Source organism: Phascolarctos cinereus, unplaced genomic scaffold (genome assembly GCF_003287225.1).
Source record: "Phascolarctos cinereus isolate Bilbo 61053 unplaced genomic scaffold, phaCin_HiC Scaffold_1;HRSCAF=81, whole genome shotgun sequence".
NCBI classification, from domain to species: domain Eukaryota; kingdom Metazoa; phylum Chordata; class Mammalia; order Diprotodontia; family Phascolarctidae; genus Phascolarctos; species Phascolarctos cinereus.
This window is the reverse complement of record NW_027555514.1, coordinates 196,741,012-196,760,065: the sequence shown is the minus strand read 5'-3', so window position 1 is coordinate 196,760,065 and position 19,054 is coordinate 196,741,012. Positions and strand designations below refer to the sequence as shown.

Genomic DNA, 19,054 nt, shown 5'->3' with positions numbered 1-19,054 from the left:
GGAGATGATCCTCCTGCAGCCCCAATGATCCTGTGGTATGACCCAGAAGTGTGGCAGTGAGGAGGGAAATAAAGGCTGATCTCTGCCAAACCAAGGACAGTAATGATTTGCTGGATGGCAGAGCCTGGCTCCTTTATCTTCTTACTTGGATGCCCGCCATCTTTCTGCACCGGGTCCTGAGCTAATGAAGACATTTAAACCCTAACCTGATGGGAGCTGTGTTGGGCCTTGGGACTGAAGCTAGTTTTACAATCACTCGCAACCCTGGATTTTGCCTTAAGGAAGAAATACATTCATCACCAGCAATAGCTACCAAGAAAAATGGGTCTGAGAGTCCCTATGTTGTTGTTTAGAAACGTAAAACATACAAAAAGGGAGATGCAGTTGAAAAGTCTAGGCCATATAGACTGGTGGACTGACTAGATGAGCTTTAAAGTGTTTTCCACTTTTAAATCTTATTCTAAAGTCACAGCTTTGAGGGCCAGAAATTCCCTCAGAAGCTAATTGCATACCTACCCGATGAAGTATATTTCCTAGCCTTTTCACTTCTAGCCTTCTAAAACAGAGTTTTGAATCTGAACAAATTGAATCTGTGACAATTTGTTAAAACCCCAAGGTTACAAATTTCCTCCTCCATTAAATAATTGGTTCTTCCTTTTTATTCTTGGGTCAGGATTATCTCGGTCAGAGGGAGAAAAATTTAATGATTACTAAGCCAAAGAGATTCCAAGTTCCATACCATTTGTTGCCAACTGAAGGCATTTTTCTTGTGTCCTTTAGAAGAAAAAAGATGTTGAAGATTTTAGATTCTGCAGATTATTAGCTGATTCAGTCTCAAAGACAATTTCAGAAACAGTCTTGAACCTGTCACTATAATTGTTTTTAGCTCTTGAAAATGAAGCTTCTTCAGGGGATTGTAATTAAGGGTCAAATGGGAAAAATGCCTGCCTTACCCAACTCATAAGACTATTGTAAGAATAAATGAGATGATGAAGGTATATATGTATATGTATGAATATATACATATATATGTGCTTGTGTGTATAAACACACATATGTATATAATTTGAATGTTCAATGTGATATGAGTGTCAGGTAATATCTCATTCATATGGATTTTCAGTGAGTGAAATATTCTGGCTAAATGAAAAATTAATATAATCACCACTACCACCATTCACAACTTCATCATCCTCATCATCTAGAAATGTCATTATACAGAGCCCTCATCCCATGTCAATGCCAGATAAATGATAGTTGACATTCATATAAGCTTTATGATTTACAAAATACTTTGTATACACTATCTCATTTGGTCCTAACCCCTGAGATAAGTAGTACAAAGCATTATTGTCCCATTTTCTAGGAGAGGAAATGTTAAATGTCCAAGGTCACACTAGAAAATGAAGTCAGGTCTTCACCAAATCCATTGTTTTCCATTTTGACTGCAGCTGCCTCAAGCATAATTCTTGCAGCATGGAAATTATTTTATTCTAAATCATTTTTCTTGGAAAACTTTCTGAAACAAAGTATAGATTTTCCTGATTTTGTGAATAAAGCATGCTGAATATAGTTGAACTTTTTATGATTCAGGGTTATTTCATTTTATTTTTTTAGTGGGGTAGTTGGGGTTAAGTGACTTGCCCAGAGTCACACAGCTAGGAAGTATTATGTGTCTGAGGTTGGTTTTGAACTCAGGTCCTCCTGACTCTAGGGCTAGTACTCTATCTACTGCACCACCTAGCTGCCCCTGATTCAGGGTTATTTTGATAAACATCACTTATCAAATTCTTTTGTAATGCAGGTCTCCTTCAATGATATTAAGATGTGAAGGGCTGGGTTTATTTGTGTTTCCCATACTCAGTTATTTATTTTCTTTGGTAGCTATGCAGTTTTCTATCTCAGGAATTCCCTCAGGAGTTATTGAGGTTTGTAAAAGTGGCTGCCCAACACAAAATGACCAGGGACTATTATTCTAGTTGGTGATTTAGCTCCCTCTTCCCTGGTTAGATTAGGAGGATTTAACTTGTTATCAGGTTATATCAGCCGGTGAGAAAAAGTTAGAGAAAGTAGCTTCAGCTTTGAGAATCCAGATGTTTGAGAAAATCTATGCAAAGTTCCCTGCTTCTTCTGCAGAAGATTAGCTGCTAGTGTCCTTCCTAAACCAGGAAGGACAATTGTTTCCTTCCTAATTTTTTTTTTCTCCTCCAGCTTCCTCTCTGATCATCTTCGCTAGGCAGGGAATCTGGCACACACAGAGCAGACAGTCTTGCCAGGAACTCTGGAGGGCAGAGCTTTGGCCATGAGGAACACAGTAGTGTCACCAAGAATTGGTTATATGGCACTTCCTAGTAAGATTTCCAGGAAGGGTCATTGAATAGATTTGTATACTCAAAGGTTAAGGAATTTATCAGAAATACTGGACTCCAGTACTGACTACGGATAGCCAGAAATGATTTTGGGAACTAATGATGAAGTAAGCCAGGCCAACTTTTGGCTTTAAGTGGATTTCCCCCCCATTTTTCTTTCTTTACTTGCTGTCTTAGTTCATCCTGCTTTGTTATGCCAGCTATCTCTGCTTAAGAAAGGGGATTCTCTGTTGGTGATATTTATATTAGGGGCAGATCCCAAGGATGAAGATCTCAGGAGAATGAAACAAATTTAATGACCTCATCCCTATCCTCAACCTCAGATTTCAGTGAAGAGGATTCCACAGTTATTCAGATTTAGGGAGAAAGATAAGTGGGGTATTTTTTGGTTTAATCTTTAAAGATCTGACTTTGAATACTGTTTAGTGTCATTCATTGTGGGTTCAAAAACAGGAAGTATGGTTAAAAAGGAGATCAGCATGGTATAAAGGAAAGCACACTTACTCTTTGGACAGAGGACCTGTCTTCAGATTTTGGCATTGTCATTTAGTACGTGCAGGACTTTGGTCAATTTGCTTCAGCTCTCTGGGCCTCAACCTTTCATCTATAAAATGAGTAGGTTGTTCTAGAGGATCAAAAAGACCCCTTATAGCTCTGTGCTAGTATGAGTAGTCTCTTCTTCCTCTCTCCACCCCTCTCTACCTACCTCTATTCTGGGGGCGGAGGTGGAGTGGGACTGGGCCATAGTTTTAAAATTATCTTTGAGAGGTGAACTTAAAGACACAAATATTTTCTTGTGTTGGAATATAATAGAGAACATAACCATAAAAAATGCCCACCCTCCATGCATTAGATCAGAGGATCTTGCTTTTCCTCCCACCTCTATTTTCTATTTCCCCTTTCAAAGTTTGCACTGGTTTTCATTCATGAGCTCACCTTGGAATTTGAAAAAAGGGATTAGGCCAGCAAAATCTGTAAATAAGTTGCCCATACCAGAGACGAGACAGGAAGGGAGTGGGGGTGAGGTGGGGGTAGTCCACTCTTCCCCAGTTTCAGACCAAGAACACCAATTCTGTGGAGTTCCCAGGCTCTCTGAGGCTTAGTGGTAACTACTCCTTACTTATGTACAAGCTGGCAACGACAGGCAAGCTTTTTTCTCTGAATGTCTCTTGGCATTAATGGCCCTTGGCATCTAGGAAAGGTTACTAAAAGAAGCTGAGCTGAACTACTCTCACTGGGGTCCAAAATAACTATAATGTCATCACAGATAGAGCTCAGTAAAAGCAGCAACAGAGCAGCAACAATGAATCAAAGGCTCATCAGTAAGGGTTTTTAGGGCCAGTCTTGGCATGGCTGGTATGGGCATATGGCAGAGTAGGTGGGTGGTGAGAAGGCATTCAGCTGGCTCCCCAAGGTGCACAGATGTCTACCCATGGGATATTTAATACCCCAATCATACCCCATTTCCTCTACTTTTTAAAAAATCTGACTTCAAAATTACATTGGATCTCATTCTTTTAGCACACTGTAGTGGGCTGGATTCATGAAGACTCTCTTGGAAACTGAGCAAAATTATAATGTACCCCTCATCTCCCTAGATAGTGTATTTCTTTAAATGACCAAATTCCCTTTCCATTGAGAAAAAGGTACATCAGCAATAAAGGCCTTTAGTTTATAAATAATATAAACATTTTACTAGCTAAATAAAAAAAAACCAACCCAATATTCTTCTAGTTGTACAAAATGAAGCTAAATGAAAGTAAGTCTCATTCTTATTTAATGGCCTACTATGACCCTGTAATTCAGGCAAATAGGTAGCTCCAAGGCTGCTATATATATTAAGAAACAACCTCTATGAGCCTTCCCTAACACCAATTGAATGCTTTGACTTCCCTACTTAAAAGAATATCTTCACATACCTTCACACTAGGGAGTGCAAAAGAGCATTTTGCTCTTATGGAAAGGCTACTTGGGGTGGTGCTGACATAGCTGGTATAATGAATGTCATATCAGCCTGGTCATCTCTTACTGAAGCCATCTGTTCACCCCTATTGTCTATTATCCAGACCAGTGGATTGATTGTTGGGAGTCTATGCTTTTTTACCCAACAGGCCAAGGCCATTTGTTTAAAGGTTCCTGAAACTGACTCATTTGTCTCACTAGGTTTGGTGAGACCTAGAGAACGTGTAAAGCCAAGAATGAAAAGAATAAATAAAACAAATGAAAAACAGTAATGTTTTCTTTGGTACTGCTTACCCGCTAAGGACACCGAGAACCAAGTTAAGAACAAAAAATGACCCTATGATGATTAGTGTAACAAAATAGATCCAGGGCCAGTCCCTTCCTACGGCATCATTGACCTGGAAGAATGGAATGATAGTTAGTGAGGCACACTCTGCAACCGAGCATGGCAAAGCTCCACTGGGGACCCAAGTCACTGGTATCAGGAATGTTGGGACCTAACTCTCCTTCCAGGCCAAATTAGAAGCCAAATGTTGTTAATGTATGAGTGCTTTTATTTGAACCAAGAGATTTTGATTTTCTGTGTTTCCAACATCCACAAAGGTCCCATCCACGAAGATCCTGGTGATGGAGCCCTGCTCGGCTGCATTGGAAAGAGGACATGGAGATGGTCAGCTTACCCGCTCAATACACCGAGAACCAGATTTAGAACGAAAAAGGATCCAAAGATGACCAGACTGACAAAATACACCCAAGGTAACTCATAGCCCATTGCGTCTTGCATCTGGAAAGATGAAGGAAAGTTGGGAGAGAAAGGAAGTTAGGAGAGAAAGAAAGCAAGAAACATGTTAGAGCAGAGAGGCAGGTGGGAAAGTACATAAACAGAACCTGTAGAGGACCCATTAGCCTCAACTTCATTTTCCCCCATGAACATTATTACCTTTGTTTTCCCCTCTTGGCATCATCAGTCCTCAAAACTATTTTCCCATAACAAGCGCTTGAGTTGTTATGGTCCTTAAGAGATTTGAAAGCAGCCCCTTAAAGGAGACTATGGTCTTGGACTTTCTGTTGGTCTAGCATCATTTTCAGTAGGGAGAAAAATTAACTGAGACCAGATTTAACATACTTTCTCCTGTGAAAGCAGGTGTTCCCACCAATAAATAATTTCCAAATTAACGAGTTGATGTACTAGGAGTTGGGGAGACAATTGCAGACTTGGTACCAAACCAATCAAGGGGTGACCAAGCAGGGTCACAGTAGGCTCACATGAATATCAAAGCTACCACAGCGCCTAAGGGCCACCGAAGACTCCCAGACTATATGACCTTATGTATAACGCCTCACTGTCCCAAGGCTTTATTAGCATAGCTGAAGATATTGAAGGAAGAGGAAAGAGGAAACCATTGTGTTTCCAATAAATTTGGATGTGTAGCTCCTGGGATAGCCCTGGTATATTCGCTAGGAATGTTTGGAAGCTGTAGGATAACCATCTTAGGAAAAATAATTTCTGTATGGGAAAAGAACACCTGTCACTGTAGCAAGGAAAGGGAGGCCAGCAAATGTTGTTCTGAGGGCAAGGTGATGTCTACCAACTTTTTATGAAGATGAAAATTTATGTGGCTGTAAACCTTTCATTTACACCTCTTATGATGTCCATTGGAGCTACTTTTAAAAAACCATAACTGTTCATGAACATGACCCCAACTTTATCCTTATGAAATTACCTAGTAAGGGCTTTCCATAGGACTGGGCTAGGACAGGCCTTGTCAACTATTTACACCATCCTCCACACAGCTTTTCACTCCAAATACATTCCCACAGTGGAGCACATACTTTGACCATATTGTAGTGGAAGATACTCAGCCTGACTGAAGTGCTATATCTAGTTCTTTCCTTGTTGTGTCTGCCTTATGTAGTGCTATAATGTTTGAGCTATTTCTATAGCTTGTCATTTTCTGAGTGTTAGAGTTAAAGGATTATTTGCTAAAGAAGTCTATTAAGGCCTTTAGGTATTATTAGTTAGGCTGGGATAGTATGGAAAGCGTAATTCTTCTATAATAGGTCCACTTAACCATGTATTTATGATTCAGTGAGATGAGGTGTGGTGAGGAAGCACTGAGTTGATGTAATTCAATGACGGGATTGGTGAGGGGAAGAGGGAGGTGAAGGCTAGGATAGGCAAGAAGTCAAAGATGACTAAGGTTTTAAACCTGGTTGATTATATGAATGACTTCTTTGATCATATTTTCTCTGCCTGTGGAAAGTGGAAAGACCACTGATTCTTGAGGACTTTGGTTCAAATGTTATCTCGGACAGCTATTTGTGTGACCTTGGACAAGTCACTAGACTTGTCCTAGACCTCAGTTTCCTCAGCTGTAAAGAAAAGGGGGAGACTGTATGGCCAGTGAGATCCCTTTTGCTCTTTCACCAACAATCTATGATCCTTCTACCCTTACATGTGGATTTTTTTCCCCCAAGTTCCTATCCTTAACTCTCACCTCTTTCTATACTCTCTAAGCAATATGATTTATTCCTATAATGTCATTTAGCATCTATGCAGACAGCTCCAAAATCAAAATCTCTGACTCACCCCAATCTCTCCCTAGAACTCCCTACCAAATGATCCTATCACAACATCCTGCTGACACTTGAGGCAATACACCTAAAAGTGAACACCTCTGATGTCCCCTAAAACCTGCTCCTCTCTAATTCTCTAATTCTGCGATGCTACCACGATCCACCCAGTCATCCAGGCTTGTGATATTTGGTTCACCTTTAACCCTGACTTTTGAATTCCCCCATACCCGACCAGTTGGCAAGCCCTGTGATTACTATATGGCAAACTCTTCCAGATGCCACTCTCCACCTTCAGGAGACCAAGTCTCTAGTCTTGGCACTGCCACCACTTAGCCATGCACAAGTCATCCCATCTTTCTAGACCTGTTTCCTCATCTGCAAAATGATGGGGCTTGTATTGCTTTATTGAAAATCCCTTGTTCTGCAGATTCTTTGCTTCTGATTGCTTTTTTCAGCAATCTGCTTGTGTACTCAAAAGACAGGTAGGCAGTAGAAGGGAATGGACAAACAGTGATGGGAGTAGGAGGGTGGAGAGGCCATTAGGATGTTCAACTTGTGTGTATGTGTGTGTGTGCACACACGCGTGCGCATGGGCCTATACGCACTGACAACATCAACTCATTTTGTAGGAGCCAGAATGCAATATTTCATTATTGCTTGTCAGATTCATGTTCTTTATTGAAAGGCATTATTCTGGGCCACTTGTTACTATGGTGGAGGGGAGGGGAGGGAGGACAGGAGCGGACAGAATGGAAATCATACAATGCTACTGAAGTTAGAATGGAACTATTTCCAAGAGAAAAGATGAGAAAAACCAAACTCAATAACCCAAAGTTTTTTTTTTTAAAGTGTCCTAATTTGCTGACACCCTTAGAGTGGTGGCTAAAGATTTACTCAGGGGAATGGGGAAAGTTGCAGAGATGCTGATTTTAGCTTTTTTTCTAAAAGGCAACTTTGTATATTTAAAAGTGGAATATAATCAGGAGTGTGGATAATTATAAGCACATCTGAGTATAATGCATGAGAAGAGAGTAAGTTACTCATCACTGGAAGCCTTCAGGAAAAGGTTGGATGGATACTTGTCAGGCTGTTGAAGAGAGGATTCTTGTTCAAATATGGGTTGAATTAATTCTGAAATTCTTGATTCTGGTGCGCCCTAGAAAGAACACCAACCTTGGAGCCAAGAGATCCAGGTTTGCAGCCAAGATCTGAAACTTATGAGTGATCACGGAAAAAAACACTTAATATTTCTGAGTCTCAGTTCAAAGGATCATAAGAATAATAATTCTTGTACTAGCTTTCTTTGAGGGTTGTTGGGAGGAGAATCATCTGGAAACCTTCAAGTACTACTAGAATGTGAATTACTGTTACTATTGTGTCCTCACTTTTCTGAGACTAGTCTTGTCTTAAACATATAGTAGAGAAGCCCAGAAAACTCCCCACACATAAGGACCTACAAAGCAACAGTGGCAGAACAGGGGTTACTGTGTTCATGACTCAAAAGGAATCGGATGGAGAAACCACACAACTCAATGATCTCCACTATTTTCTGAATAGAATCAAGGAATTAGATGAATTTTAAGGTCACTTCAAATCTATGACCCTATGAATTTAAAACCGAAAGCAATATGCTAAAACCAACATCTAATTGCTGGAGGAAATAAATAACCACTAAATCTACTTGTGAATTTCTTAAAAAGGAAAAGGAGAAGAATCTCCCATTTCTAGGTTTCCTCCACTTTTGCCACTTCTAGACATGTTTATCCACATGTATCTCTATACAATGTTCCATGACATTTTCTCTTGAGGTTCTGGTCTTAGAAATAGCTGTTCAAAATTAGGTAAGGGGGTTTTTGAGTGAATACTCTTGTTGATTAATGGGGAGCCTGTCACTTGACATGAAAAGGTTGACTATGTAAAACCTATAAAAGTAATTCAGCCTTATATGTTGTGTCAGGTATGGCAAGATTCACTGTTGAAAGAGTCAATAGTTTGACGTAGCAGCTAAATAAATTGTTGGGCATTTGTAACCTTTGTCATTATGAATACTGGGAATGGGAGGATGGCAGTCTCATAGGTCACTAAATGGACCTCAAGTCTAAGAATGGATTCTACCTTTCTTCTCTGCATCAGCTTATTTTTGTATACTTAAAAGCCTGTGTCTGGCCTTCATTAATTTCTCAACTATTTCCCCTCTTTCCTTAATTCCTCTGGGGAACCAGTATTGTTTGAAAAGTACTAGTCACCTGGTTAGTGGGAATTCTACTAGTTCTCATTTTGCATTTCTTAAGGTTATGGTTAGCATTCATTCTGGATGAGACAGTTGGTGGCCCAGTGGGTAGCGTATATGATCAGGAATCAGGGAGATCCAAGTTTAAATCTAGTCTCAGACACTTACTGTCTGTGTGAGTATTAGAAAAAAGAGGATGAAGGTATTGAAGTTCTGAACTGAGAAATTACCTGAGATTATAAATACCCTATTTGAAAAGCAGCTCTTCCCCACTTTTTAGACTCTAGTGGAGAATTAATAGGCCAACTTCAGAGCACATGGTGATGTTAAGAAGTGACTTAACAAAATTAATTTTTTGAGCCTTTTTCCTGTAATATTAGGAAGATTCGAGAAACCTCAATATTTAAATTGAAATCATATGTACAGGAAAGAGCCAAACTTGGCCAGAGAAGAGTGTCAGGGCTATATAAGAAACTAGCCTCAGTCCCCCAAAGAAAGCAGACACTGTCCTAGAGTAAGCAGAACTAAAGCCCCTGGCTTCACTGGGGGATTTCCTAGTCAAATTGGGTAACGAGGTTCATGAATATTTGGTTTATAAGTAGGCATAACATTATATAGCCAAGAGAGGCAGCTAAGTGGTACAGTGGATTGGGCAGTAGACCTAGAGTTAATAAGGTTTGAGTTCAAATCTGGCCTCAGACACTTAACATGTTGTGTGACCCTGGAAAAGTCACCTAACCTCTGTCTGCTGAAGTTTCCTCATGCATAAAAGGAGAATAATACTACCACTTATGCTGCAGGGTTGTTGTGAGGATCCAATGAGATGACATGTAAAGCATTTTGCAAACCTTAAAATGCTATATAAATGCTACAGAGCATCGAGTTCAACTTGTTCACTTTCCTTATGAGGAAAATGAGGTGCAGAGATGTTAATTGATTTGTCCAGGGTTGGACATCTATTAAGGGGAATTGAACTTCTCTTCCTGACTCCAAGTTTATTACTCCATCCAGTTCAACATGCTGCTTTCCTCGTAAGATACAGGAAGGATGCTGGATATCTAACCTAAGACTTGTGTGTGATAGGGAGTCCAAGGATGCTTTTTTTCTGGGTTCATTTCCTTGTTGGGCTTATGATGGCTAAAACTTTGTTCATATCCTTATGAATTATTATTCAATGCTGATTTTGTATTAGGAGGTGTTTACACGTTTGATTATACTTCAAGTTAGTATTAAACTATGTCAAGAGGCAGCTGTAACATGCAACCATAAGGTTGTAAAGGCTTATAAAGACTAGGAAGATATGTTAAAGTGGAACAACCCCTATGGTTGTGAAATCTCATCTTCCTGGACGTCTAAAGTAGCAGAGGCAGGTAGCATGTTTTGGACCTGTGAGAGCCTACATGGCTCATTTAACATGATATTCCTTTCTCTTGGCCTCATTTCTTACTGACGTTTTTCAAACATGGACATAGCCCAGCCAACTAGGTGTGAGTAGAGATTACCTTGGCCTCAGAAGTAGAAAACTATGAATAAAGGGTATAGACCCAAAGATCCTATGGCATCCTGGTCTCCAAAAGATGCTGGCCGTGTTGAAAAGACTGACATAAAGTTTGACCTTGAGTTAGCCTGGACCTTTTGGAGTTTGGCTCTGGCTACTGAGTTTCTCCTGGAGGTGCCTGGAACTGATAACTTCCCATTTCTTTCACTCTCCCTCCCCTAAACTTTGTCTTATTGGAAAACCCATTTAAAGCCATCACCTAAACTGTGAGCAGGTATTGAGGACTGGGGGCAAATGAACATCTGTGGGGCTTTGTCTCTGGTGGACCAGTCTGTCAGAGAAAAGCTGAATAATTGGCCATAATTAGAGATAAGAAGGACCTTAATCAGAATATAAACTTTTTTATGGCAAATCTGCAATAAACCTAAAGTTACACTGGGTTCAGAGGTTGTGAGTATCCCTATAGGTGGTGAGTGTCCCCAAGGATGGCTCCCATGGTAACAAACATGCTATTTCTTATGAGTATCAAATGAGGCACAAAGGGTCTACAACTGTTAGTTACTATTGTTATAATTGATATTATTGTTAGAGGGGAATAGAGGTCCTTGCCAATGATATTGCCACTCTACTATCCAGTCCCCAGAGATCTGGGTTGGTTTCTTAAGACAATCTCTCACTTCCCTTCTGTATCACAATATACAGGTGCTTTGATGATAATTAGATAGTTAATTTTCAAATAGCATTTTAAAATTTACAAAGTGCTTTTCCCACAATAAGATAATGTCAGCATTATAATTTCCATTATACAGATGAGCAAATAAAAGCAGAAAGATTTAGTGCTTTGCCCAAGGTCATATAACTAATAAGTGTGAGGGCCACTATTTAAAGTTAGGAGTCCTATTGACAAGTCTAGGGCTCTTTCTACTCTATCATGATTGTTCTCATTTTAGAAACCTATTGTTCCTGGAGACCAGCCAAGATGTCAGAGTAGGAGGAAGCAGTACAGCTGAGCTCTCCCCCACAAATACTTCATAAAGATTCAGTAAACACAGCAGACCAAGTCCTAATTAGGAAATCCAAGAAAAAAAAATCGCAGTGAGTCATTTTCCCATCCCAGGTCAGCATAGGGAGATACGGAGAGGTCTATAGACACTAAAGACAAGGCCTAGCTAGGAGTAAGGAGCACTCCAGTGAAGGGACTTAGGGCTGTGAACCACAGAAAGAAGAGGTCCCAGATATTGCACAAGGGTGGCTGACTTTGTACAGGTAGCAGGAACAGTTACCAACTGTCAGCTCTGTCGCTCACTACCCAGTGCTGGATCACACATCAAGTACAAACTGAGGAAGGGACCTAAACCCAGGGGTGGTGGGCCAGAGCAAGGAGCAGCAGGCTGTAGACTGTATACTGAGTGAAAAGCAAATACAAAAATGAGCAGCAGTCTGAAGTCTTACCCATGCAAAATCTATAGTGGAATAATGAGGGCATGAAGCCCAGACCAAAGAAGAATCCGTAGTTCTGACACTCTGAATGTGAAGAGCTTTCTAGTTGGCTGGCAGTGGCTGAGTCTAATAGCAGTTTACCAGAGTTCCAACCAGGAGTTCCAACTCAGGTCAGGAATTTGCAGAGCACAGATCAAGAGGGCTGTATTCAGATTTTGTACTATACAGACTTTTTAAGAAAAAAAAAAGCAAACTGAAAGCTTGCAGTTCCCCAGCCTGAGCTGTCCCTGACATTCTTGAATAACACAACACTCAATAACCTGAGAAAGTGGCAGCAGGATCCAGAATGACACAAAAAAAGGACCAAGCATGGCAGAGACATTCCTTCTGGAATGCATGGAGCCTAGCCCAAGTCTGAAGTCAGGAAGTAAATCTTGAAGAAGAAGCAAACAAAACAAAACAAACAAAAAAAGAATCCCACTAGAAAGAGCTATTATGCTGACATGATCATCAATACAAAAGCTAAGAAGAAGAAAATCTGAAGTCAAGAAGTAAATCTGGAAGAACAAGCAAACAAAACAAACAAAAAAAAGAATCCCACTGAAAGAGCTATTATGTTGACACGATGATCAATACAAAAACTAAGAAGAAGAAAATCCAAAACATCTACAAGCAAAGTCTCAAAGAGACACACAGCTTGGGCACAAATTCAGCTAGAATTCTTGGAAGACATGAAACAAGAGGGTTATTCTTTTTTTTTTTAAGCTAAAATGACTTTATAAGTGAAAAGAGAATGCTAAAGGAAACAATTGGGGAAAAAATGAAAGCAGTAAGAGGCAAATTAGAAAAGAAATAAGAGCTATGGAAGAAAGAATTGGGAAGAGAATTAACAACTTGGCACAAAGATATGAAGCCTTAATAAGAAACAGACTCCTTGAAAATTGAAAGAAACAAAACAGAAGTTAATGATTCCACAAGGCAAGAAGAATTATTAAAAACAAAGTTAAAAAACAATGGACCAAGCAGTCTCTACACTTGGAAAAAAATAGAAGGTAGAAAGTATCTTATGTTAAAGACAACTAACCTGGAAAACAGATCAAAGTGAAATAACTTAAGAATCGTTGGGCTACCTGAAATACATGAAGAAAAAAAGAGCCTAAACATCATATTTCAAGAAATCATTGAAGAAAATTGTCCAGATCTCTAAAAACCAGAGGGTAAAGTAGAAACAGAATATACTAGTCATCTCTTTAAAGAAATTCCAAAATGAAAACTTCCAGGACCATTATAGCCAAAATTTAGAGCTTCCACATCAAAGGGGAAAAGATACTGTAAGCAGTGAGAAAGAAAGAATTCAAGTGTTAAGGAGCCATGGTCAGCATCACATAAGATTTATCAGCTACCACTATAAAGGAGCAGAGTGCTTGGGACACAATATTTTAGAAGGGAAAAGATACAGGCTTACAACCAAGAATAACTTTCTCAGAAAAAATTGAGTATAATCCTACAGAGGCAAAATGCCCTTTAATGAAATAGACAACTTCTAACTATTCCTGAAGAAAAGACCAAAAGAAAAGATGTAAAACTTTGAAACACAAAAGTCAAGAGAAACATAAAAAATAAACACAGGTAAGCAATCATAATGCTGTAAACAAAGATGAACTATTTACATTTGAATATGGGGAAATGATACATGTGTCCCCACGAAACATTATTATCATCAGGAATTATACAGGGAACCTGATAACAGATGGAGGCCTGGAAATGTTTTTGTCATGTTTTGATCTTACAATAAAAAAGGAAATGGAGGAAGGAATACACAACGAAGTGAGGAGGAACAGGAAGAAAAAGGAAGGGAGGAGAAGCTGATCTCACATATTAGTATGTGCAAGAAGAAGACTACCAACAAAGAGGAAGGGGTGAGGGTTGGGAGAAGATGACATTTGAATCTCACTTCCATTTGAACTGGTTGAAAAGGCAGGGGTAGCAATCACACTTTCAGAAAAAGCAACAGCAAAAATACTTAATTAAAAGAAATAAACTAAGAAGCTATATTTTCCTGAAAGATACATCAATACTAAACATATATGCCCTGCATAGCACAGCATCTAAATACTTAAAGTAAAACTTATATGAGCTGCAGAGAGAAGTAGTAAAATCATAATAGTGGGGTAACTTGGTATACCCTTTTCAGACATAGATAAATCTAACCAAAAAATAAATAAGAAAGAAGTGAAGGACCTGAACATAATTTTAGAAAAGTTAGATGTGACAGATGTCTGGAAATTGTTGGATGGGAATAGAAAGGAACATGCACATTTCATGGTTGTGCATGGTACTTCACAAAAATTGACCATCTATTAGGACATAAAAACCTCACAAAAAAGCAGAAAAGCAAAAATATTAAACAAATCTTTTGCAGACCACAATGCAACAAAATTATATTCAATAAAGGTCAACTGACAAAATGATTAAAAGTCATTGTAGGAAAAATAACAATCTGAAAGAAAGGTTGGTCAAAGAACAAATCATAGAAACAACAGATCATTTCATTAAAAATAATGACAACATTGAGAGAATATATCAAAGATTTTGGGATGCAGCCAAAGAAGTTTTGAGGTTAAAATTTATATCTTTAATCAATAAAAGAATGAACAAATCAATAACTTGGGCAAGCAACAAAAAACAAAACCCCTAGATAACCAAGAAATTTAATAATACTAAATTAAATACCTGAAGATCAAAGAGATGAAAAAAGTTGAAAGGAAAAAAAACCCAAATCCATTGAAGTAATAAAAAATTAAGAGCTGATTTAAAAAAGAATAAAAAGCTAAATAAAGGAAAACCAAATTATCAGTCTCAAAAATGAAAAAGGTAAATTAACAACAAATGATGAAGAATAAACTATTAAAAAACTGTTTTTACCTAATTATATGCTAGTAAGATTGACAGTCTAAATGAAATGGATAAATCTTTACTGAAATATAAAATGCTCAAGGTAGGATGTAAATAACCCAATCTTAGAAAAAGAAGTTAAACAAGTTACAAATGAAATCCCAAAGGAAAAAACCCAGGATCAGATGGATTTGTAAATGAGTTTTATCACAATAATCCCAATATTATAAAAGCCATTTAGAAAAAATTGGAAAAGAAGAGATCCTACCAAATTCTTTCTATGATACAAATATGGCTTTAATACCTAAACCAGGGAGTCAGGACAGAAAGCAAACAATAGACCAATCCCTAATTGAAGATTGATACAAAAAATTAAATGTATCATTAGCAAGGATACTACAGCAATATATTACAAAAATTATATACTATCACCAGTTTGTATTTATACCAGGAATGTAGGGGTGGTTCATTATTAGGAAAATTATAAATAGCATCGACCACATTAATAGTGAGAACAAAAATCATATGATATCAATAGATCATAAAAAAAGCTTTTGATGAGATATAAAACCCATTCCTGTTTTTTTTTAAATACTAGAGAGTAAGGAATAAACAGGCCTTTCTTTACTATAAGTAGTATTTACCTAAAACCAAGAGCAAGCATTATATGTAAGTGGGATAAACTACAGGTTTTCCAATAAGATCAGGGGTAAAGTAAGGATGTCGATTATCACCATTACTATTGGATATAGTGTTTAAAATACTAGCTATAGCAATAAGAGAAGAAAAATATTTGAGAGAATTATCAGAGGCAAAATGGAAAAAAATTACACTTTTTTTGTGGATGATATGATGGTTTACTTAGAGAGCTGAAGCATCAACAAAAAATTAATTGAAACAATAAACAACTTCAGCACACTTGTGGCATATAAAATGGAGTCACATAAGTCATCAGCTTATTTATATATTACTAAGAAATACCAGCAGGAAGAGATAGAAAGAGAAATTCCATTTATGATGACCATAGAATGTACAAAATACTTGGACGTCTCCCTCTAAGACATATAGTGATACTGCTTCAAAATAGCTACAAAAGATCCTTCACACAAAGACAGACCTAAATAAGTGGAGAAATATTAATTGCTTATGGGTAGACTGAACCAATATTATAATGATAGTAGCTAACATTTATATAGTGCCCACTACGTGGCAGGTGTTGTACTAAGTGCTTTACAAATACTATCTTAATACAAAACTCAATACTGCCTAAATTAATTTACAACATTTATTGCTATACCAATGAGCTAGAAAAAATGAAATTAATCTAGAGAATTAATAGATGAAGAATCTCAAGGGAAATAATGAAAATAAGTGAGAAGAAAAGGGGCATAGCAACACTAGATCTCAAACTATTAGAAAACAGTAATCATCAAAACAATTTGATTCTGGTTAAGGAATAGAAAGTTTCATCAGTGGAAGAGATTATGTACACAATACATAGAAGCAAGTGAGCACAGTTGCCTTTTACTTCATAAATCCAAAGATCCTAGCTGTTGGAGTAGGAAATGACAATTTTACCAAAATTGCTGGGAAAACTGGACAGTCATCTGGCAGAAACTTGGTATAGACCAACAATTTTACTTTTAAGTTCCTTGAGTGACTAAGGCCACAGTAGTCTTTGCTCCTTTAAATTGCTCTAGGAATTTCTCCTGGGAATTTCTTGCCTGCTCAGTCAGGCTGTAGGATCCTGGGGAAAGGCCATTTTTGATATTTCTAAGTACAATTCTGGGCATATACGAAGTGGTCAACGAACATTTATTTTGAATGAATACATTTCTTGCAAATTTTATAAGTATTTCTCTTTTAAGTTGCTTTTCCCCTGTGGACACCTAATACTCTGATTTATGTAGGAGACTCCACTAAAGTGTTAATGCCCTAAAATGAAAAGGATTTAAAATCCTACTGTCCAAAAATCACTAACTCTAAGATCTTAACCCCATTGGGATCAAACACTCTCTCACCTCAGTTTAGATTTCAGGATTCTATTTTTTGGGTTAAGGAAAAAAGAAAGTTATTTCTACTTTTCCTTCATAATTGTTATTGGGTTATCATTACAATTCAATTCTACCACCTCTGCTTTCCTGACTTCTTCAGAGATGAGTTTTAATTCTACCCCACTGAAAGAAAGGGAAGATAATTTTCTAAAGAATTCTTCAGAAATGAAAAAATGCCAATAGAGTAAAATACTTGAAGTCAAACTGCTTACATTTAAAGAACTTTACAATTTAGCATGGACAAGTGATATTTTGGCAGCAATAAGACATAGTTTACTGTACGTACATGTTTGTGTCTGAAATCATCTTGTAGAACATTCCAATATGCACAAAGAATGACAAGAGAGAATTTAGAAATGACAGCTAACAGTTGACTTGTCAACACTAAAAAATAAACAACAACAACAACAAAATCCCATTAAGGTAAAAAACCAGACTGTTCCCAAGGTCTTCTGAATGCCTGAACCAAACAATGCTGGGAGACAAGAGGGGTGATGGAGGGAAGGTGGGGAATCAGCTATGGTCCTATAAATAATTTTCTTTCCTCACCTTCAATCCTGATAAGATTCTTTGAACATATTTCTAGCCTGACCATTACTCTGAATTTCAACTTTAGCTAAAGTAGTATAAAGATAGATTTTAAGGGAAAAAATGCTGAAAGTCATGGCTGCTTTTAGCTGAAGTAGTGACACTGAGTAAGTCAGAGCTCAACTGTAACCAGCAATTCTGATTCCTGGGCAACCAACTACACATAAACTCCAGGGCAAGTCCCAGGAAAGGTTCTCTCAAATCAAAAGTCAAGGACAGGGTCAGTGAGAGGGAAAGGGGAGAGAAAGAAACATACCATTTGGAAGCTTTCTAGTTTAATTATGTAATATTAATAGTTTAATTAGCACTGATGAGTGATAAATTCAGTTGCTTATACCTGCTAAGGGGGTACAAATGATGTCAGTATTTCCTACATTTTCATGCCTTTGGGGCAAGCTCTGGCTGCCCTGGCCAGGGCGTCTTTTTGTTGCCAGTAACGGGATGCCTTGCAAAACAATGACAAAAGGGTTTTCTGCTATAACTGAGGAAGAGCAATAGGTTACCACCTAGATGTCCAAGAACCAGACCTTTTGTCCAGGATATCCACTTTATGAAGGCATCTAGAGCCCCAGTCAGTCAAAAACACCTGTATTCTGGAATCACGGTCCATGTTCCTTCTCTTGAACACCCTTCCCCCTTTGTTACAACTAAAGTTTAATGTGTTGTCACTTTGTTCTCCCTTGCTCTAGTTCCCAATCCTTATAAACCAACATGCTAATTCAGTGGCAATGCTACACTGTGCCGAGTGATGAGGTGGAGGCACCTCAGTGCCAGCTGCTTAGCATTCACTCAATAAATACTTGCTAATCAACTAAGTGAAACCAATGCATTCTTACTAAAATTTGAACTCAGCGTGGGTTATTAAATATCTATTCTGTGAAATCCCTGGCATAGTGGGTAGGGAGTTGGTTTTGAAGCCAATGAGGACTTGGGGTTAATTCTTGCCTCTGATACATACTAGCTTGTGACCCATGGCAAATCATTTAAACTCCAACTGGTCTAGGCAACAGTCTAAGGTTGTAAGATATAGAGACAGTGCTGATTGTCAACTTTATTTACAGAAGGAATTTCCTCAAGTTCCTCGATCAGTGAAACAACCAGCCCAGTTCCTATCCTTTTCCTATAAAGACATAAATGTATACAGACTCCTAGAGCTGAGTCATCAAAAGAACATCTGGTCTCAGGACCTTTTCTCTAAGTGTAGTAACACCAAAGTACAGAGCCATCTCTAGTGGTTTTTTGAAACTGGGAAACAATGGAATTGAAATGTGTCCTTAACTGGGGGCCGAGGGGATATCCCTGAGGTATAGCTACTGAGTTGGGTAGGGAGAAGCTGCCATGTTGTAAGAATTTATTTTCACTAGTTATTCTTCTTAGATAGAAAAGCTCAGTTATTTCTGTGTTGACAAAAGACTAAAAGTGCTGTTAGAATCTCTCCAAA

The 19,054-nt window shown here is 38.2% G+C and overlaps 1 protein-coding gene across 1 annotated transcript in view; it reads right to left on the bottom strand.

Moving 5' to 3' along the window:
- The window catches only part of CACNA1C (calcium voltage-gated channel subunit alpha1 C), a 1,008,001-nt gene that overhangs the window by 254,798 nt on the left and 734,149 nt on the right, over positions 1-19,054 (bottom strand). The window contains 1 exon segment of the mRNA XM_078156118.1: positions 4,626-4,729. Coding sequence (XP_078012244.1) covers positions 4,626-4,729 — 104 coding nt within the window.